Raw genomic sequence first — 22,380 nt, 5'->3', positions numbered from 1 at the left:
TCATCGGGACCGCCCCGAGAATATCAGATATGTTTGATATTTTGATTATTACGTCACTACTTTACAAGCAAGATGGCGAGACCAGTGGCTTGTTTCTCCCTCGGGCACGATAATATCCTGTAGTGTGTGATGAGCCATTATTGTCAAATCTTGTCGTGTTTGCATGTTTGAGATTACAGAGAAGAACATATGTTAAGATTGTCCTTATGTGCGTGATGCCACCAGATTTCTGATCCTGTAGTGTGAGCCCGGCATTAGTCTCGAGTCAGTTCACCTATGATGATAACTGGATGAAGCTAACCCTTGATTCCCTGACAAGTTTCTTTATCAATATTTTTTACCTTTTAAAAATGTTACCTCATCATAGGGATTAGGGATAGGTATTATTTTGATTGATTGATATAACCGGGAACTAACCAGTTAACGTGTAATGTGATGTAGCTATTGTATTGTGTGATATGTATTGTATGAAGTATTTTAATTATTGTTTATGTGCCAACCTTTATATTTTTTATTTTTGCATTGATGATGTCATGACCATTTTAGAGTAGAAAACCAGGGACAGGGTTTGCAAATTATTCTTGGCTAGAAATCCTATATTCAACTCATCTGTTTCAAGTTTCTAACCTGTTTGCATCGTCCCTGAGAAAAAAAATCAAAGGAAAAAAAAAAAAGCAAAATGAAGTGAAATACAAGACAATGTTGCTTTCCTTATACTCCGGCACTCCATTGACTCAATGAGCTTTGGCATGCATTTCAAAGCGCTGTCCATTCAGAGGTGCTGAGATTTTAATGTTTGTGTTGTAAATGTCTTGCCTTTTATTTTATTTTATGTTGGCTTTGTTGAAGTTGTTTGCCACATTTTGATCAGGCAACAGAATGTTGTCTAGGGCTGGCCCGAGTAATTAGAGTATTCCACTATTCGTTCGGTATGTTGGTATTCAGAGCACAATTCAGCTCAGTTCAGTATTTGGACATTTGAAAACATTATTTGAAATTCCTACCATGGCCTGGGTGATTTCTGATTGGCCAGCAGGTGTGCGTTAAAACCGTATAATGCACACGTAGTTAGGCTGAAGTTTAATCACCGATCTAAATTAATGTGCTATCAAGCCGTAACTATAGCAACATTAAAGAGCGGCAGCTTTGACAGCCACCCTAACTAGCTAATCCCATAGCCTACTGTACTTGATATTGCTAGCTAGCCATAAACTAGCTAATTCCATAGTTTGCTTTACCTGATATAGCTAGCCATAAACTAGCTAATCCCATAGTTTGCTTTACCTGATATCGCTAGCTAGCCGTGAACGAAGTGTAGGATACTGCTGTTTTCTGTGCAACATATGAAGTCCAGTTTCCTGTTTATGATAGCCAGACACCACATTGGGACCAGATGTTGCCTGTTCAGTGAAGGGATATCTACCACGCCATCCATGGATGGATGGATAGTTGGATAGATAGATGGGTAGATGGATAGATGGAACAGGACAAACCATGACGGCCCCACGGGCACTGTGCACTAGTGCACAATTCAATTGGGGTAAACTAAGTGATATAAACTATATCACTTAAACAAATTATATAGACTATATAGGTAAACAAAAAGGTGGCAAAACATGTAATTTTATATACACACTCTTTTTACTTGGTGGATTGCATATATTTCCCAGTATGCATATGGTTCATCTACAAGAATGTGTTAGATTCATATATACAATATGTATATTATACATATATACAGTATGTGTGAAATGTAATTCTAGGTAGCCTGGCCTATCTCCTTCCATTTCAATTCCAACTCCTATAAATTCTGTATCCCTACCATATTCATCAGAGCTGTATGTTAAACTGAAACATGTTCCCTGTAGCAGGCCATTAGGCTTAAGTCACTGCAGAAAAAGTATTGTTTCGATTAGTAGCCCCTCTTCCAGCTCGGAAGACCTCACCGATGCTCGAGAGAGGGATGAGTCCTTTCCCCGATGCTCGAGAGAGGGATGAGTCCTTTCCTGCATCACCAGCGTTCAATGGGCATCGTGGGAATCCCACCCCCTCCTTTTTTTACGCATGCACCATCTGCTCATGTGACGCTCTGAGCCTCTACTAGGCTCATTATTCCGCCATCTTGGTCGACACCCATCCCAGTGCACAGACTGCGCACAACCCATCCAATTAGAGCGAGCTGCATGCAGAGCGAGCTGCTCGGAGGAGGGCTGTGATTTCCAGCGGAGACAGGCACTGATTCCCCAGGCTGGTCTGAGACAGGAGCAGGTTTTAGAGGGCAGGGCGTTCTTTGTTGAGCCGGCAGCTTTTTCTCCTTACTCATCCGTTGGGGGAGAAGAGAGGGGGGAGGCACAGAGACAGAAAGGAGGAGGAAAAAAAACAACAGCATCCTTTTCAGGAGCTTCCCAGGGCTGCCGTCTTTTGCCTATCCATTTGTCGTCTTTGGCCCTTTGTTTTGCTTTTCCCTTTTTCCCCCGTGGATTGTGAGGGCTTCTCTGGTAGCGCTTGGAGGGTATTTTTCCTCTGCTCCCATCCCCCCGGCTTGTTGGAGAGAGAGCCGTGCTCTTCCCCCCCAACCCTGTGTTGCTGCTGTCGTAGCCTAGCATCAGCTGAGTCATCATGTCTGATCTGACGCCTCAGAGCGACGCCCCGACCCCCACCACAGACAAGATCACGCAGGCCGCCCGGGAGACCATCTACCTTTGCAACTTCCGCGTGTCGGTGGACGGAGAATGGCTCTGTTTGCGCGAGCTCAACGATATCTCCCTTACCCCAGACCCCGAGCCAGCCCACGAAGGTAGGTGTCTGGCATGCCGGGAAAGGGGGTGGGGGGACTTACTGTAATGTGCGCTGGCATAATGCTCAGTTAGGGGGTGTTTGCAGGCCTCTTTAGGCTGACCTCTAGTAATGTAGAACCATGAAGGCTCTAGCCCATAGCGGAAGGCCGGGGGACAGTGCAATTTTCTTGTAGATGCAGCGTCTACTTTGTTGAGCAGGGTTACACCACTTGTTTGTAAATAAGCCGTCTCAGCAGCCATATTGGATATAGAAGGCCTACCACAGACTCCTGTTTACTACTAGTGACTCCACCTTTCACTGTGGCTCTCTGGCTCAGACCTGGATGTCCAAGTTAGTTTTCCAGCCTCCATTAGAAAATAGTATGTTTGTTTTGCCAATTCTCTTTGCGACAGCACATTGCTGTTACTGATAGGCTTGGCCAAACATGTTCTCTCTCATCTCTTTCACTTTTCAAGATATGATTGTGTAAATACCAATGGGGGAGGGACCAAACTTTTTTTTTTCTTTTTCATCTCTTTTTTTGTTTCATTTCGTGTCACTGTTGATGGACCTATATTTTGGGGGATTTAATAAAATGTTTTTTTCCACAAAAATATCCTTGTGTTGGTGTCACAGGGTTTCTGTTCTGTGTCCATGCTAAATCCCATCTCTGTCAGTGGAGCATTCTAATTTTAATGTGATTTACTAGAAATTAACATCATGCTGTTCAGGTTATCCATTACAAAGCCCCTTCCCCATCCTGTCCTGGGGGAGGACACAGATGTGGCCCTTGCATGCCGAGTTAAGCAGATCTCAGAAAATACAGGTGCCTCTCAAAAAATTTGAATATTGTGGAAACGCTCATTATTTTCCGTAACTTAATTCAAAAAGTGACTCATATTATGGATTCTTTACACATGAAGTGAAATATTTCAAGCCTGATTGCCTCCATGCCACGCTCCACGTTGATGCAGTAATTTGTGCAATAGTCCAAGTATTGAGTGTATCTATGAACATACTGAACATACTGTGCAATCATAAAGATTAAAACAAAAAAGGCTTTAAATATTTCACTTTGTGTAATGGATCTAGAATACATAAAAGTGTCACTTTTTGAATTAAATTACGGAAAATAATTAACTTTTTCACAATATTCTAATTTTTGGGAATGCACCTGTAAAAGCCTATCTTAGACACAGGACCTGCTCTATCCATCTTGATGCCCTAGGCGAGATTATGATTTAGTGATGTATCTCATTAATGTAAGCAATATTCATTGCATTGAAAAATGCATTATTTGTGATTAAAATAATGGTTGTTGTTCATGTATTAGCGACCCCCACAGACATATGATGTTACTGCTTTCATGGGAGTTCAGACCCCTCCTTATGGGAGCTCAGCTCCTATTGGCTCCCACATCACTCAAACCCTGATTATCTAAAATTAGCTTTATTGCTACTTAGCTAGCTAGCTACTACAAAATGAAACGTCTACACACAAAAAACATTTTAAACATAAGACGACAGCCTACCTCTATATTGGGCTTTCTTCTCCTCCTTTCTCAGTGTTCTTCCTTGCTGAAGGCTCAGACATTTTCATTATGAAATAAAATGTGAAAATGGACATCTGCCTCTTGACATCTGTCCATCAGTCAATCAGTCTAGCAATCTCTGGCACTTATGTCCCGAACTTGGGCTGTCTGTGTTGGGACTTCAAAAGGTAACCAATCCCCAGTGTGAACAGTACTTAAGTGCAAGCCAAATCAGATGAAAAACTGTGAGGAACAGGGGTGCAGAGTGTATTTCTTTCTTTCATCATTTGTTCATTTGTTACCTCAACGCAGAAAATGAGCAAGGAAATTCTGTTTTCCTTTGAGGGCGATCAGCGCCCAGCAGAAGGTGGTGCTCTAGGCGAGCGAACGCCTCTGGGTAGGGTTAGGGTTAGGCCCACGTTTTCACCTGTCCCTGGGTTAGGGTTAGGCCCACGTTTTCACCTGTCCCTGGGTTAGGGTTAGGCCCATGCTTTCACCTGTCCCTGGGTTAGGGTTAGGCCCATGCTTTCACCTGTCCCTGCTTACTTGTAGGGACATTACTGGGTATAAGGGTTAGGGTTAAGGGTTAGGGTTAAGGGTTAGGGTTAGGCCCATGCTTTCACCTGTCCCTGCTTACTTGTAGGGACTTTACTGGGTATAAGGGTTTTTTGGTGTGTGCTCTTCTAGTTGACATATGCCACTAGTCTTGACCACACTTGAATAACTTATCATCAGTGCTGGGCTGTAACTCCTGGCACATTCGACTTTATCTCAATGTCTGCCCACTATTCAGTGTCACCCATGGAAATGCTACACAGCAGGGGAAAATGAAAACTACATGCCTGAATTAGCCAAATTCTAATACTTAAACAAGTTATTCATTTTATTTTTTTATTGTTGCCGTTTATCCAGATTCTCAGATAGTGATTCAGTGTGACATCATTTCATTTGCCTGGTTGCTGTTACTGGTGCTGCCATTGGGCACATTCGTACTTCCCTTTCCTGTAGCTTGTGTTCTCATGGTACCCAGCATGACACTGTTCCTGTTCTCTTTTTTCTTTTCCATTGCACTTTGCAAAGACTCATGGGAAGATTTCTCAGATTTGCTGGAGCACATGCAAATGCTTGATGAGTTGAAAGGTGCGTATAGCAGCTTCCCAGGTCCAGCCTGTCCCCTCCTGCCCCGAGGCCGTCTGGACGCCATCTCTGCACTGGGCCCCATCTCAAAGCCTGAAGGACAATTTATGCTTCATGAGACATTGACTGTCATAAACGAAAATGGCGGCCGTCAGACACTATGTCTGATTGGAGTGTCCCATCTCCTTAATTATGTAAGATTGCAGAAGCCATCATAGATTGTCCGCATAGTCTGATTGGCTGGCTGTATAAAAGCTTCTGAAAAGTTGCACAAATTGCTTAGCAAATGCAAAAAGTGTCTGATTGCCATGTGAGACATGTTGTATGACACTTGTCTTACAAAGCATAAATTGGCCTTGAGCCAGTTTTGCTGTATGTTTGTGCTAGACTCATGAGTCTGTCTCTCAACGCTGCGCTGAACTACAGACTGAAGACATTCATCCAGATTACGTTGCTAAAAGTGGGTGGAAACAATTTGAGAGATTGAAAAACACCTGCACTTCCAATGTTTTGATTCTCTACTCCAGTTTGTTTCACTAGGGACGTAGATAGGGGGAGGACATCATTTCCGGTAAGGCGGGTCCTTCACCCTATTGGAGGACCCGCCTTATTGGTAGCGTTGGTTTTCCCCGCTGCAGCGTCTACAGATGTTCAGAGGTGGAGATCTGCAAAGTCTAGTATGGGGAGGCTGTCTTTGTGCCAACCGTCAGAAGCATGCCTGCGTGCCACACAGCAGCACCCCCCACACACATCCCTGCTCCTACCCACTCATCTTCTCTCCTTTTCAGTCCCTCACATTTTCTGTGCCTGATTTAATTGAAAATGGCCTCCCATTCTGTCCTGTTTCCTGTCTATGACCTGGAAAGAGTGGCCCTGTGGCTGGGACCAGCTGAAAGAGTGGCCCTGTGGCTGGGACCAGCTGGTAGAGTGGCCCTGTGGCTGGGACCAGCTGGTAGAGTGGCCCTGTGGCTGGGACCAGCTGGTAGAGTGGCCCTGTGGCTGGGACCAGCTGGTAGAGTGGACCTGTGGCTGGGACCAGCTGGTAGAGTGGACCTGTGGCTGGGACCAGCTGAAAGAGTGGCCCTGTGGCTGGGACCAGCTGGTAGAGTGGCCCTGTGGCTGGGACCAGCTGGTAGAGTGGCCCTGTGGCTGGGACCAGCTGGTAGAGTGGCCCTGTGGCTGGGACCAGCTGGTAGAGTGGCCCTGTGGCTGGGACCAGCTGGTAGAGTGGACCTGTGGCTGGGACCAGCTGGTAGAGTGGACCTGTGGCTGGGACCAGCTGGGAGCCCAGTGGCCTCCTGATAGGTCTATTACTGGGCTCTATACCATTCTCTGCCAGGTTCACCTCCACAATAGGGGTGAGTTCGTGTACAAAAATTTCTAAACGTTTAGAGTGGGGATTATTTTGCGTGTAAACGTGTACACAGTTTCACCGCTGGGTGGCGCTATTGCATTATACACAACCGCAAGTACTATACTAACGCTGACTTGCACTTGAACTGATGTGTGCTGTGTGGCTGTTGGCCATCGGTCAGACACAGCACTACAGCGCAATGTGGAGGTTAGGCCTACAGTTAACAGACACCTTCTCCCTTCTCAACTCCTTTATTGATTGCCAACAATTAACTATTACTGGCATTTTAAATAATATATTGTATGTACAAAATTAAATAAAAACATTGGCAAGTGTAAGATGAACGCAAAACGGAGAGGCAGGGATTTCTTTCCTTATGCTTTCTTCTCTCCTCAACTTCTTTAGGGCTGCTGGTTGCCAACAAATATCTATTAGGCCTAGTAACATTTTAAATTATATAGGCCTATTATATGTAAAACATAGGCAAGTGTAAGATGAAACTGAGACAAGCTGATTTCTTTCCTTCTGCTTTCGACGGCTCTTTATATCACATTAGGCACACCAGTCTCGCTTTGCAGCTGTAAAACAGAATAATACAAATCTAAGCTTATCTTTGAAATCGCCCATTTAATATTTTCGATTTATGCATTTGTGAGTTATGACGTCCAAAATAAAGCACTGATTTCGAATAGAATAGCCTACATGCCCAATAAAATAAAAGTATTATTAGCCTACCTTTCCATTTTTCTGTGCCTCTCCTCCATGCATTTTTGTGTGCCTCTCCTCCATGCAGAGGGTGACCAATACGCGCGACTGCATTTTCCAGTCCTTGTCTAAGTAGTGACATGTCACTGTCAAGTAAGAGGCCGTGCTCACAGAGGTCCAGCTGTCTGTTGTTATCGCTGTGTAAAGCACTTCAGCGAGCTGGCGCTTAACAGCACTGGAACAATCTTCGTACATTTTCCTGGTTCCGGCTTCGTCTCGGTGGTCTAGCTTGTTTGGGTGTTTCCACCTAAGATGATTTACCATCGACCTTGTGCTGTTTTTGTACACTAATTGTGTGTCACAAAGTGTGCATTTAACTTTGTCTCCTGACTCCCCAATCTTTTCAAAAAACGTCCATGCGAAGCTCATCTGACTAGCACTAGCAGCGCATTGCGAGTTGCTGCCGTTGGTCGCCATTGCATTGACTAACGTGGAGTGCATATGCGCCAGCTGACATCAAATATTATATTTAGACTAAATAAATGAAGGAATTAAATTAAACGAATACACAGTAAAATGACAGCATATATCACCACAGTCAACAATTAGTATCACCCCACCCCTGAAAAAAAAAATAATAATAATTTTAAAACGTTTTTCGTGTAGTGATTTTTTAATAACGTTTATGATCTCAAAAACGTGTACAAGTATAAACGTGTACACGGACTCACCCCTACTCCACAACGCTCCAACATGTATAACAAGGCCTCATGACATTGATGACATTTAGGCTAAGTCTACCAACTTTCTAGCTTTTATGAATTAAACATAATGCTCATGCTTGTGCTCATGTTTAATACATCATTCATTGTCATTGCTAAATGACACTGAATGATTTTAAAGGTGCTTTATGTGCATTTATGTAGACGAATCATAAAAAAAACCTTAAAAAAAAACAACTAATAAGGCTTGTGAGCCAATAGTATTAACACTCCTGATCGCTCCTGACAGATACGTCATCATTAGGGATGGGTATCATTAAGATAATAGTACTAGTAACAGTACTACTACTCTTACCGATACTGCTTAATCGATTCGGCACTTAAACGGTAATCTTTATCGGTTCTTCTTCACTTTTTAATTGTCATTATTAATTATTTATTGTGTTGTGTATTGTATTGTGGAATTATGGTAACTTACTGCCTTTTTATACTGTTATATCATAAAAACCAGTCCAGCTCAATAGTAGCTAACAGACTGTCAGTCTGCCTAAGCCCTTGGACTCCACTGTTGTAAAGGGGGGTTTTACTATGAGCTGAACTGGGTCAGTAGCCTCATTCACTCTCCTCAGTCATCCTTTTTGGCTCAGACAAATAAACACAACATTAATTTCAGACCTGTCAACATTCTTTTAATTATAAATTCATAATATTACATTTATCAATATTTATCAATATTTTTTCGGGGGCGGAGCAATACTTTTTTCTGCACCTTTCTAAAAGCCCTGTGGATGTTTTTTTTAATTTGTATTTTACTTTTTTTAGTCTACATAAAAAGGTTATCCCACCTTTAAGAGGTAAGTGACTCGTCGTAGCGATTTTGAGATTAGTAGGCCTAGCTCAGACATTGAAGTCCATGGAATATTATAGATATGTTTTTGGCAGGATTAATTGGTTAAATAATGAAATTGCAAAGGTTTGCACTTGACAGAATTCACCAAAACACAGACTGGGTTAAGTCTACATATTGTAAGATCCTTTTTGGCTAAACTGCTCTGAAAGTCTGTGTGATAGTTGACATACCTGTTTTGATGTTTTGGACTAGGGATGTGCACATAGACTCTGGACTAGGGATGTGCACATAGTCCCTGGACTAGGGATGTGCACATAGATCCTGGACTAGGGATGTGCACATAGTCCCTGGACTAGGGATGTGCACATAGACCCTGGACTAGGGATGTGCACATAGACCCTGGACTAGGGATGTGCACATAGACCCTGGACTAGGGATGTGCACATGACGATGACACCTTTCTATTGTGGTTTTAAAAATAAAAATAAAAGCCTAATCCTATAAAATAGCCTACTGATTTTCATTATTTTATAGGCCTATTACATATGCATTTACACTGTATTCTTTGTCTTTTGATTAAGGTAGGCAAAGCTACCTCTTAATTACAAAATGATAACCGGACATGTTATAATAATATTAGGTAGGCCTAATATATCCATGCCTATAGGCCTCTGGGTTTCAAGTCCCGTTGGCAAGTTAAGGTTCTGATTGGCTCTTTCTAGGTTGTCAGTCAATCTAAACCTGCCAATCAGAAATAGGCCTAAAGCTTGAAGTAGGGCCCTATGATTTCAGCGGACGGAATCACGGAATAAGTTAGCCAAATAAAAATGGAAACAACTTTAAAACGTGCAACATTGCAGAATTTTCCATAATTTGCCTATAGTTGATAAATTAAACATACACGGATGTGGTAGCGTATTTACAACTGCTTCTGTTGGATTTAAAAAGTGAAAGAATGCTGAGGGTTGCTCTAGACTCATTATGTGACAAGGGAAGTCTGATAGCGCTGCTCTTGCGAGACTGTCACTCGCTGCCTAGTGCGTGTCTTGTATTGATCACATGCTTAGTATTTTACAAATCATAGTTGTTGTTTATTAACCTGGGCGCTGATGCACAAAAATGAACTCAATGTGTTAAAAAAAAAAAAAGCAACACGACAATGAGCAAGCATAGCACTCACCAAGCCCCACAGAGGCTGACAATCATGTAGCTACTTCACTGGAGATGTCTTTGATAGATGGAAAATTTAGGGAGCTCATAGTTCCATAGGTTGCCTATTCTACATTAGTCTATTGCCTAGATTCTTCCATCACTTGCATTACTTTTCCAGGTAGCTTACAGTAGGATAACTGTATTGAGCTCTATGGTGTCAGTGTGGCAGTTAGCGCGGAGGAGAGTTGGAAGGTCATTACATACAAAATATTCGCCACAATACATTTTTGCGGGACTACATCTGACTGTTGCCGCCACTGCAGCTCTGGGTAGGATCACGTGATATAGCCGGTAGTGTAGGTGATAATAGACCTGTGATATAGCCCGTAGTGTAGGCGATAATAGACCTGTGATATAGCCGGTAGTGTAGGCTATAATAGACCTGTGATATAGCCGGTAGTGTAGGCTATAATAGACCTGTGATATAGCCGGTAGTGTAGGCGATAATAGACCTGTGATATAGCCGGTAGTGTAGGCGATAATAGACCTGTGATATAGCCAGTAGTGTAGGCTATAATAGACCTGTGATATAGCCGGTAGTGTAGGCTATAATAGACCTGTGATATAGCCGGTAGTGTAGGTGATAATAGACCTGTGATATAGCCGGTAGTGTAGGCTATAATAGACCTGTGATATAGCCGGTAGTGTAGGCTATAATAGACCTGTGATATAGCCGGTAGTGTAGGCTATAATAGACCTGTGATATAGCCGGTAGTGTAGGCTATAATAGACCTGTGATATAGCCGGTAGTGTAGGCTATAATAGACCTGTGATATAGCCGGTAGTGTAGGCTATAAGAGACCTGTGATATAGCCGGTAGTGTAGGCTATAATAGACCCGTGATATAGCCGGTAGTGTAGGCTATAATAGACCCGTGATATAGCCGGTAGTGTAGGCTATAAGAGACCTGTGATATAGCCGGTAGTGTAGGCTATAAGAGACCCGTGATATAGCCGGTAGTGTAGGTGATAATAGACCTGTGATATAGCCGGTAGTGTAGGCTATAATAGACCTGTGATATAGCCGGTAGTGTAGGCTATAAGAGACCTGTGATATAGCCGGTAGTGTAGGCTATAATAGACCTGTGATATAGCTGGTAGTGTAGGCTATAATAGACCTGTGATATAGCCGGTAGTGTAGGCTATAATAGACCTGTGATATAGCCGGTAGTGTAGGCTATAATAGACCTGTGATATAGCCGGTAGTGTAGGCTATAATAGACCTGTGATATAGCCGGTAGTGTAGGCTATAAGAGACCTGTGATATAGCCGGTAGTGTAGGCTATAATAGACCCGTGATATAGCCGGTAGTGTAGGCTATAATAGACCTGTGATATAGCCGGTAGTGTAGGCTATAATAGACCTGTGATATAGCCGGTAGTGTAGGCTATAATAGACCTGTGATATAGCCGGTAGTGTAGGTGATAATAGACCTGTGATATAGCCGGTAGTGTAGGCTATAAGAGACCCGTGATATAGCCGGTAGTGTAGGCTATAATAGACCTGTGATATAGCCTGTAGTGTAGGCTATAATAGACCTGTGATATAGCCGGTAGTGTAGGCTATAATAGACCTGTGATATAGCCGGTAGTGTAGGCTATAAGAGACCCGTGATATAGCCGGTAGTGTAGGCTATAATAGACCTGTGATATAGCCGGTAGTGTAGGCTATAATAGACCTGTGATATAGCCGGTAGTGTAGGCTATAATAGACCTGTGATATAGCCGGTAGTGTAGGCTATAATAGACCTGTGATATAGCCGGTAGTGTAGGCTATAAGAGACCCGTGATATAGCCGGTAGTGTAGGCTATAATAGACCTGTGATATAGCCGGTAGTGTAGGCTATAATAGACCTGTGATATAGCCGGTAGTGTAGGCTATAATAGACCTGTGATATAGCCGGTAGTGTAGGCTATAATAGACCTGTGATATAGCCGGTAGTGTAGGCTATAATAGACCTGTGATATAGCCGGTAGTGTAGGCTATAATAGACCTGTGATATAGCCGGTAGTGTAGGCTATAATAGACCTGTGATATAGCCGGTAGTGTAGGCTATAAGAGACCCGTGATATAGCCGGTAGTGTAGGCTATAATAGACCTGTGATATAGCCGGTAGTGTAGGCTATAATAGACCTGTGATATAGCCGGTAGTGTAGGCTATAATAGACCTGTGATATAGCCGGTAGTGTAGGTGATAATAGACCTGTGATATAGCCGGTAGTGTAGGTGATAATAGACCTGTGATATAGCCGGTAGTGTAGGCTATAATAGACCTGTGATATAGCCGGTAGTGTAGGCTATAATAGACCTGTGATATAGCCGGTAGTGTAGGCTATAAGAGACCTGTGATATAGCCGGTAGTGTAGGCTATAATAGACCTGTGATATAGCCGGTAGTGTAGGCTATAATAGACCTGTGATATAGCCGGTAGTGTAGGCTATAAGAGACCCGTGTTGCTGAGTGAATTGTCACGGAAGTATTTGGAATTTTTGATCTTGAAGGGGAATCAGACACTATTGGCAATCAAGATCAAGTTAGCAAGCTTGAACACCTAATGGCTTTTCTCTATAAAAAAATATATTTTTTATTATTATTATATATTATTATATCATTTAGTGGATTAAACTAGCCTCGTGAGACCATCCTGATATCGCGAGCTCACATTATGTTTCTCTTGCAAATCAGTCTGGATACTCTCCAGAGAGATACGTTTGTGCCAGATCAGAAAACGACCTTGCCAGTCAGCATTGGTACTGAAGAATTTGAAATGGAAACAGCTACGCTGGACAGGTTTAGGTGTGATGACAGCAAGAAGTGGTTGAAGTTAGCACGTGATAGTCGATGATTGACAGATGGTTCAGTATTTTTTAAACGGACTGCCCTTTACCAAACAGTTTCCAACAGAAACTAACCAAACCATCTGGCGCGTCAGGTTAGGATTAAAACAGCCCATGTAAAAAAATCTGCTTGTCTGTTGATGATATGTTGTGATTTAGCTTATACAGTACCATGCTAAAGATGGCTCTGAGCCTGGACTAGCCTTGCAGAGAAAGCTCTGGCTGCCTGAAGTCACACGCTGGGCGGCTCTAAGGTCAGCCGCTGACAGACCTAGTTACGCTTTTGACGTTGCCGCCGCAACATGTACCACTGTGCCAGCCAAGACCTATTTAGCTGAGGTCACTTCCTGCTCATTTCTTTCCAGATCCCAAGGACCCCATCGCTATCGAGAGGCTCAACCTGATGAACATGGCCAAGCTGAGCATCAAGGGTCTGATCGAGTCGGCGCTGAACCTGGGCCGGACCCTGGACTCCGACTACGCGCCTCTCCAACAGTTCTTTGTGGTGATGGAGCACTGTCTGAAACACGGCTTGAAAAGTACGCAAGACTTCACTTCATCTTTCCTTATAGTGTAATTGTAGATTTTTTCGGTGTTCATTTCATCCAATGTCTGTAGTCTAGTTCGACTCGACTTAGATTAATGCTGATCTATGAACGTTTCTTCTTGTGAAAAGTAGTAGTGGTTGATTCTGCTGGGAGTAGAATTGGTTCATGTATGGTGTCGCACATTTTTCTCAGCAACAGTTATCGGTGTTAATCACAATGCTGCGATCACTCTATGAGCCTCACTCTTCCCCGTTATGTAGCAAAGAAGACGTTCCTTGGCCAGAACAAGTCTTTTTGGGGGGCCCTGGAGCTGGTGGAGAAGCTGACCCCGGAGGCGGGGGAGATCACAGCCAGTGTGAAAGATCTTCCTGGTCTCAAGTAAGTGTGCATGGGATGATGTCAACACAGCAGTCTGAATTCACATGGCTTATGCAATGAAATATTTTTGTTGTTGTAATGAACGTATAATGGATAGCTTAAAGGGGTAGTTTGTATAATGGATATCTTAAAGGGGTAGTTTGTATAATGGATAGCTTAAAGGAGAATGCTCGCTTTTGACAACCTGGACCTTATTTACGGCATATTATAAGACGTTTGACTCACCAAGATAACTTTGGTGTATTTCGGAGGCATGTAGAAGAAATTTATCATCCAGCGCGAGCCAAGTATATCCATGTAATGACGGCGAAATGGTTGTTTTCATCAATCTGTCTTTATGAATCGCTAGTTGTGCTTACATAGAGCGAGGGCTTGTTGTGGTTTTTCACATGCCTCTGTAATATGATCTTTAGAAACGTCTTAAGAAACGAAATAGCTTCCCCAATTGCTCCAGCACGCATGCGCACAGCGCACAGACTGGCTATTTCCGTTACGTCCGTAGGCTACACGCGCGGCTCACATTCTCTACTCTATGATCGGCTTGTTGGTGCCTGGAATATTGTGTGCAATATGCCTTGATTATTTATCAGATTTTGAGGATATAGAAGATGACTTAGAATATGATGGACGCCGATCGTAGCATAGAGAATGTGAGCCGCGAGTGTAGCCTACAGACGGACAATAGTCAGTTTGCGTGCTGTGCGCATGCGTGCTGGAGCAAGGGGGGAAGCTATTTCGTTTATAAAAACGTTTCTAAAGATCATATTACAGAGGCATGTGAAAAACCACAACAAGCCCTCGCTCGATGTAAGCACAACTAGCGATTCATAAAGACAGACTGATGAAAACAACCGTTTCGTGGCAGAAAATAGATTTTTTAGTAGCTGCATTCTCATTGCCCCATCTGCCGCCATTACATGGATATACTGGCTCGCGCTGGATTTTAAATTTCTTCAACAGGCCTCCGAAATACACCAAAGTTATCTCGGTGAGTCAAACGTCTTATAATATGCCGTAAATAAGGTCCAGGTTGTCAAAAACGAGCATTCTCCTTTAGAGGGGTAGTTTGTATAATGGATAGCTTAAAGGGGTAGTTTGTATAACGGATAGCTTAAAGGGGTAGTTTGTATAATGGATAGCTTAAAGGGGTAGTTTGTATAATGGATAGCTTAAAGGGGTAGTTTGTATAACGGATAGCTTAAAGGAGTAGTTTGTATAATGGATAGCTTAAAGGAGTAGTTTGTATAATGGATAGCTTAAAGGGGGTAGTTTGTGATTTTGGACATACAGCCTCATTTCCGACTTTATGTTATTTGATTGAGATAATTTTCCGCTGCTTCCATGCTGCCCTTCGTGTGAGCGTACACATTATGCTAATGATAGTGCAACGCCGGAAATATCCACAATTACAACTCACTTAAACACTCCACAGGGCACCCAAAGCAAATAAAATATGAGGATAGTCTGAGTTAATTTGAATGTTTATACCGTCATTATCATTGAATCCTTTACTTTGTGGGGACCTGTTTTCCTGAATTACGGCGGAGTGAAAATCAACAAGGAATAGGAATTTAAATTATAAATAAAGATCTCCCCTGGTCTTTAATGAGAATATGTACAGTATTTTAAGTTTTACTGTTTTTCACACCTAACATTCCTCACCTTTGTCATTCCGTTTCTATGCTTTTAATGTCTCATGTAAAGCACTTTGAATTGCCTTGTTGCTGAAATGTGCTGTACAAATAAACTTGCCTTGCCTTGCCTAACTATTCTGATTGGTCTAAAATGATGTCTCATCACAGAACTCCCCTTGGAAGAGGGCGGGCCTGGCTGCGATTGGCCCTGATGCAGAAGAAGCTCTCTGACTACATGAAGACCATCATCAACAGGAAGGATCTTCTGAGGTAAGGGGACGTGCTGGACAAGCCCCGGCGAGTAGAGCGGATATCTTCAGTCTACAGATGGTGTGTCGTGTGCAAATCTAGTACAGTTTGAAATAGACAGACAACACAAAGGTGTTTTTCCCCCATTGTGGGGGGGCTGCTCCTGAATTTCAGACTGTGTTTTGATGAAGATGTGTGTCTCTCCCCCTTCTAGTGAGTTCTATGAGCCAAACGCCTTGATGATGGAGGAGGAAGGAGCCGTTATAGCTGGGTTGCTGGTGGGGCTGAATGTCATCGACGCCAACCTCTGCATGAAGGGAGAAGACCTGGACTCTCAGGTCATTATTAGGCCTCTATCTCATGACCTGGACTCTCAGGTCATTATTAGGCCTCTCTCATGACCTGGACTCTCAGGTCATTATTAGGCCTCTCTCATGACCTGGACTCTCAGGTCATTATTAGGCCTCTCTCATGACCTGGACTCTCAGGTCATTATTAGGCCTCTATCTCATGACCTGGACTCTCAGGTCATTATTAGGCCTCTCTCATGACCTGGACTCTCAGGTCATTATTAGGCCTCTCTCATGACCTGGACTCTCAGGTCATTATTAGGCCTCTCTCATGACCTGGACTCTCAGGTCATTATTAGGCCTCTCTCATGACCTGGACACTCAGGTCATTATAAGGCCTCTATCTCATGACGTTCCTCCTGTCTACCTACTCACTGCCTGCGGCACAGTTGAAATGTTTAGCATATGTAATCCTTGGACACTGACTGGCTGACTGACTGACTAACTGACTGACTAACTGACTAGCTCTGTAAGGGAGTAGGTGGACTATATTTCTTCACCCATGGTCTGTGGGTGTTTGTTCTCTGTTAGTTGTCTCCATCCCGATGGAATCAAGTGTGTGGGAGGTGGCATATTCATTGGACCCCTGTACATTAGTTTATGTGTGTGTTTGTTCCTACAATTCATTTTTCCCATAGCCAAGTACATTTTGCTTTGTACATAAGATAAGATCAGATAACTCTAATTTAGGTAGTTCAATCATGTTAGATAGATCAGAGATAGAGTATGGCTAGATTGGATAGATGGAGATAGTGTATGTCTACTGTAGGTCATAATATGTTTTCCAACCGTGACAAAGTTAGTCATGCCTTTAGGTGGGCTCGGCATAGCTGTGCTCGTTTTAAAGGGTCCCTCAACTAGGAAATCGAAGTCCTCTACAGGATATACAGTATGGTACACAAAGAAACACTAATCAAGGAGTGATCTTATACTAGTGTAAAATCAGTGATTGTGTCACTTAAGGAGTTTCTGTTCTCTGCCCCTGGCTGTCCCTCTGCAGGTCGGGGTTATAGACTTTTCCATGTATTTAAAAGATGGTGGACACAGCAGCAAGAGCACAGAGGGGTGAGTTCTTCAACCACTGATCTCTTAACTACTGATATCAGGGGCTCTTTCATTACAGAAAAGGTGATTAGAAAGTACTAAATATACTGGAACAAAAGGTGAAAGTATTTCTCATTTGGCTCAAATCTGCAAAGTGTGAGCAGAGCTACATATGGATATCCTTGGGCTTCCTTCCTTCCTTCCCTCTTTCCTTCCTTTCTTCCTTCCTCCCTTCCTCCCTCCCTTCCTTCCTTTCTTCCTTCCTCCCTTCCTCCCTTCCTCCCTCCCTCCCTTCCTTCCTTCCGTCTGATAAATGACTGAAGGACGGCTGGTTGTTCTGACTGATCACGTTTGATCTGATAACTTCAAAAGAGGGAGGAAGGAGAATGAAAGTTAGACATGTTTGACAGAGTTCTGTATTGCAGCCCTTAGTCAAACTACTGCACATGAACTTCTCCCTCTTGCTCTAGCGATGGCCAGATCACAGCAATCCTGGATCAGAAGAACTACGTGGAGGAGTTGAACAGACATTTAAGGTACTGTCAGGTCAGGTTCTGAAGAACCCTCTCCATGCCGGCTTGGCTGGGGCTAGCCTGCCCTGATGTGTGCTGTCCCTCTTGTTCCCAGTGCATCAGTAAATAATCTTCAAGCTAAAGTGGACGCGCTTGAAAAGTCCAACACAAAACTAACAGAAGAGGTGTGTTAATACTCTTCTTTACTTGGATAACACATTTCCACCATCGAATAGTGTAGTATATGTTTAGTATATGTCCTTATTGGGTAATGAAGTCCTGTTAATTCAGTGCCCGGATCTCCACAGCTCGCTGTTGCAAACAACCGGATCATCACGCTGCAGGAGGACGTGGAGCGCGTGAAGGAGGAGAGCTCCTACCAGCTGGAGTCCAGTCGCAAGGTCTCCTCTCTCCTCTCAGCCTGAGATCCACCACCACACTGGAACTAATACACACCTAGATAGTTCATACTGGCTACACACACTGTTCTGGGTTCCCCCGTCTATTTTATTCGTATGGAAATACGTTTTAATCTGAGCACTGTTACATCTGACATTGACCGACCACAGCCCCTCATACATATTTTATTTATTTAGTCCGGTGCTCAGATAATTTATAAATTATATGGAGGACTCCTAACTTTATTTGTCTGTTATTCGTTAACCGAAGCAATGTGACTGATCAGTATTGGCATGTAGTTGTGATTATTCAAGATTCAAGATCTTTATTGCTATGTATATGGTTCACACATACAGTACTAGGAATTTGACTAGGGTCAAGGCAAACACTGTTTTAGACGACATAGGACAGGGCGCAGAACAGGACAGGGCAGTGCAAAGACATTACAGTGCAAAGCAGTACAAAAAAACTGTGCAAATACAAAAAACAGCAACAAAATGCAGTGCAATGTACAATGAATAGTTTGAGAGGACATGGTAAAGAGCTGTGTAGTGTGGTTATTATAACATGTCTTTCCCAAGCGTGGAGGGTGTAGTGTGGTTATTATAACATGTCTTTCCCGGTCGTGGAGGGTGTAGTGGGGTTATTATAACATGTCTTTCCCAGGCGTGGAGAGTGTAGTGTGGTTATTATAACATGTCTTCCCCAGGCGTGGAGGGTGTAGTGGGGTTATTATAACATGTCTTTCCCAAGCGTGGAGGGTGTAGTGTGGTTATTATAACATGTCTTCCCCAGGCGTGGAGGGTGTAGTGGGGTTATTATAACATGTCTTTCCCAGGCGTGGAGGGTGTAGTGGGGTTATTATAACATGTCTTTCCCAGGCGTGTAGTGTGTAGTGTGGTTATTGTAACCCTGACCCTAACCCTTTCCCAGGCGTGGAGAGCGGACGGAGGGGTGGACGGCCAGGTCCTTGGTGAGGCTCGTAAGCAGCTCAAGGAGGAAACCCAGCTTCGATTGGTCAGGTTCACCCCTATTCTATTTGTTCAGATATTTATATTATTATTTGAATAATTCCTCACCAGAATATACTAGAGCATAATGGTCATTTATGCTCATATCTGTGAATTTCCATCAGATGCACTTTTTTAAGTGAAATGTCATTCACTACTGTCAAACATTTTAATATACACCAATAGATCTGTAAAAAAATAAAACGGATGTTGCAAGCATTGCATTACAAATTTCATCCTAATTGAAATTAGCTTTAATTAATGCATTTTGTTTGTGAGAAACCTCAGACAATAGGTTACATATTAACTAAAGGGTTTTGCTATGCAGTTTTTGCCTGAAATTCAAAAGAGAGTTTCTGTCCTGGGTGGAGAGTTTCTGTCCTGGGTGGAGAGTTTCTGTCCTGGGTGGAGAGTTTCTGTCCTGGGTGGAGAGTTTCTGTCCTGAGTGGAGAGTTTATGTCCTGGGTGGAGAGTTTCTGTCCTGGGTGGAGAGTTTCTGTCCTGGGTGGACGGTGTCTTTACCAGCGTCTGAGCGGTGGGGTTGTGAAACAGCTGTGCTGTTCTGTGTCTCCCAGGACGTTGAGAAGGAGCTGGAGGTGCAGATAGGGATGAAGCAGGAGATGGAGCTGTCCATGAAGATGCTGGAGAAGGACATCTGTGAGAAGCAGGACGCCCTGGTGGAGCTCAGACAGCAGATGGAAGACCTGCGAGGCCTCAACCAGCAACTCTCCCACAAGTCACAGGTAGAAGCTCAACCAGCAACTCTCCCACAAGTCACAGGTACAAGCTCAACCAGCAACTCTCCCACAAGTCTCTGGACCTCTCTCCCCTCAGAGATACGTAACGCCCCCACCCTCTGGAACTCTCTCCCCTCAGAGATACCTAACGCCCCCTCCCTCTGGACCTCTCTCCCCTCAGAGATACGTAACGCCCCCTCCCTCTGGACCTCTCTCCCCTCAGAGATACGTAACGCCCCCTCCCTCTGGACCTCTCTCCCCTCAGAGATGCGTAACGCCCCCTCCCTCTGGAACTCTCTCCCCTCAAAGATGCGTAACGCCCCCTCCCTCTGGAACTCTCTCCCCTCAGAGATACGTAACGCCCCCTCCCTCTGGAACTCTCTCCCCTCAGAGATACGTAACACCCGAACCCTGGACATCTTCAAATCAGCCCTCAAAACCCACCTGTTCACCAGGTTCACCACCTTTAGCTAGTCAGTCAGTTAGTTAGTTAGTTAATTGGTTTATGTGCCCTTTTTTGTTCTGGTCTGTTGTCTGTCTGACTTGTCTCTCACTGTAAAGCGTCCTTGGGTCTTTAGAAAGGCGCTATGTAAATATAATGTATTTTTTTAATTATTATTATTAGTATTAGTAGTGGTAGTAGTAGTGGTAGTAGTATTAACAACTAGCAACTCAGTCACAGGCACCAGCCTCATCATCATCAACTAGAACCTCTGATATTGGTGAAGGTTTGAAGTACTTGAACTTGGATATTCTTCAAGTCAAATAGTGGAATACCAGCTAAACTTGACAATTTCTCCACAGAGTATAGATTAAAATAAATGACCAATCTGACTTCTATGTTCTGACTTCATTCACACTTGACCATTATAATAACATAATGATTCTGTAGATTCACCAGATTACTTGTAGTGTGACCTGATCCAGGCCTAATGTGCTTGTTTTGGGCTGTGACCTGATCCAGGCCTAATGTGCTTGTTTTGGGCTGTGACCTGATCCAGGCCTAATGTGCTTGTTTTGGGCTGTGACCTGATCCAGGCCTAATGTGCTTGTTTTGGGCTGTGACCTGATCCAGGCCTAATGTGCTTGTTTTGGGCTGTGACCTGATCCAGGCCTAATGTGCTTGTTTTGGGCTGTGACCTGATCCAGGCCTAATGTGCTTGTTTTGGGCTGTGACCTGATCCAGGCCTAATGTGCTTGTTTTGGGCTGTGACCTGATCCAGGCCTAATGTGCTTGTTTTGGGCTGTGACCTGATCCAGGCCTAATGTGCTTGTTTTGGGCTGTACCTGCAGAGCTCAGAAGCCAGTAACAAACAGAAGGGCGAGGTCATCAGCCGCCTGGAGGAGAAGACCGCCCAGATGGCAGCGACTATTAAACAACTGGAGAGCAGGTAGGATCACATGTTCACACCGTTAACACACACAGATACACCTTTATATCTGCTGATTAAAGTATGATCTGATCTGACCAGTTTGTACATAGTTATGTTGAATTCCTACTATGCAAACCCAGACAGTAAACTGAAGCATTGCATAAATATTAAAGGTGCAGTAGTCAAGATTTCGATGTAGACTAATCCGAAAAATAAAAAACTCTGACTGACAAGGCTTGTGAGCCAATAGTATTAGGACTCCTGATTGCTCCCGCCTTCTGACATACCATGTGGTATCAACGTCATAATACTATTGGTTCAGGAAGCCTGTTGGAGGTGGGAACCAAACCTCAAACATCTCAGACAGAGGTAAACAAAATGATTGGTGTACATCGAGGAGCTATTGCACCTTTAAATATAACTAAGAGCTCTTTTTAGCACATTGGATCTTTATCATGGGACCCATGTCTTCTGAATGGGACTGCTCTGCCTGGTCTGAATGGAACATGGACAGGGTTGCAGTGTGTGCTCTGATGGTTTTTCTCTGCAGAGTTTAAGGCATTTGTTTGCAATAATTCTTCCTCCTCTGTCCCTCATGTTGTTTTTCTATCCATTTTTCATTCCTTTTTTTATTGTTTGTCTCCTGTGTTTGTGGAAACAGTGAGAGTGATTTGGTGAAGCAGGCCAAAAACCTCACCTCCACTGCAGGGAAGTTACTTCAGATGCAGCAATAGGACCATTTCTCCCCCCACATCAGTGTCAAACCCTATTCTCAATCAAATCATCAGAACTTGCCTAACACAGACCCAACTAAACTTTGGATATTTTTTCCTGTTATGTTATTCATTAAAGCTAATTTCTTACAAACTGCTGAAAATAAACCAGCATTCCTCATATCTGTCCTGATACTGGTACGGCTCTTCAGCATTGGCTTTGATTAGTGTGGAGTAGAGCAGTCCCTCTGGCGCCCCCTATCTTTGATTAGTGTGGAGTAGAGCAGTCCCTCTGGCGCCCCCTATCT

General features: G+C 43.5%; 1 protein-coding gene across 1 annotated transcript in view; it reads left to right on the top strand.

Annotated features, from left to right (window-relative positions):
- The window catches only part of rufy3 (RUN and FYVE domain containing 3), a gene marked incomplete at its 5' end in the record, with an annotated part of 33,809 nt that overhangs the window by 4,565 nt on the left and 6,864 nt on the right, over positions 1-22,380 (top strand). Inside the window, 11 exons of the mRNA XM_084457371.1 lie at positions 13,491-13,664; positions 13,934-14,051; positions 15,854-15,955; positions 16,149-16,272; positions 17,285-17,349; positions 17,799-17,864; positions 17,956-18,025; positions 18,149-18,241; positions 19,173-19,256; positions 19,825-19,992; positions 21,280-21,377. Coding sequence (XP_084313497.1) covers positions 13,491-13,664; positions 13,934-14,051; positions 15,854-15,955; positions 16,149-16,272; positions 17,285-17,349; positions 17,799-17,864; positions 17,956-18,025; positions 18,149-18,241; positions 19,173-19,256; positions 19,825-19,992; positions 21,280-21,377 — 1,162 coding nt within the window. The remainder of the gene's footprint in view (positions 1-13,490; positions 13,665-13,933; positions 14,052-15,853; positions 15,956-16,148; positions 16,273-17,284; positions 17,350-17,798; positions 17,865-17,955; positions 18,026-18,148; positions 18,242-19,172; positions 19,257-19,824; positions 19,993-21,279; positions 21,378-22,380) is intronic.

This window comes from Borostomias antarcticus (genome assembly GCF_949987555.1).
Source record: "Borostomias antarcticus genome assembly, chromosome: 23".
Taxonomy (NCBI): domain Eukaryota; kingdom Metazoa; phylum Chordata; class Actinopteri; order Stomiiformes; family Stomiidae; genus Borostomias; species Borostomias antarcticus.
This window is presented reverse-complemented; position numbering and strand designations above follow the sequence as displayed.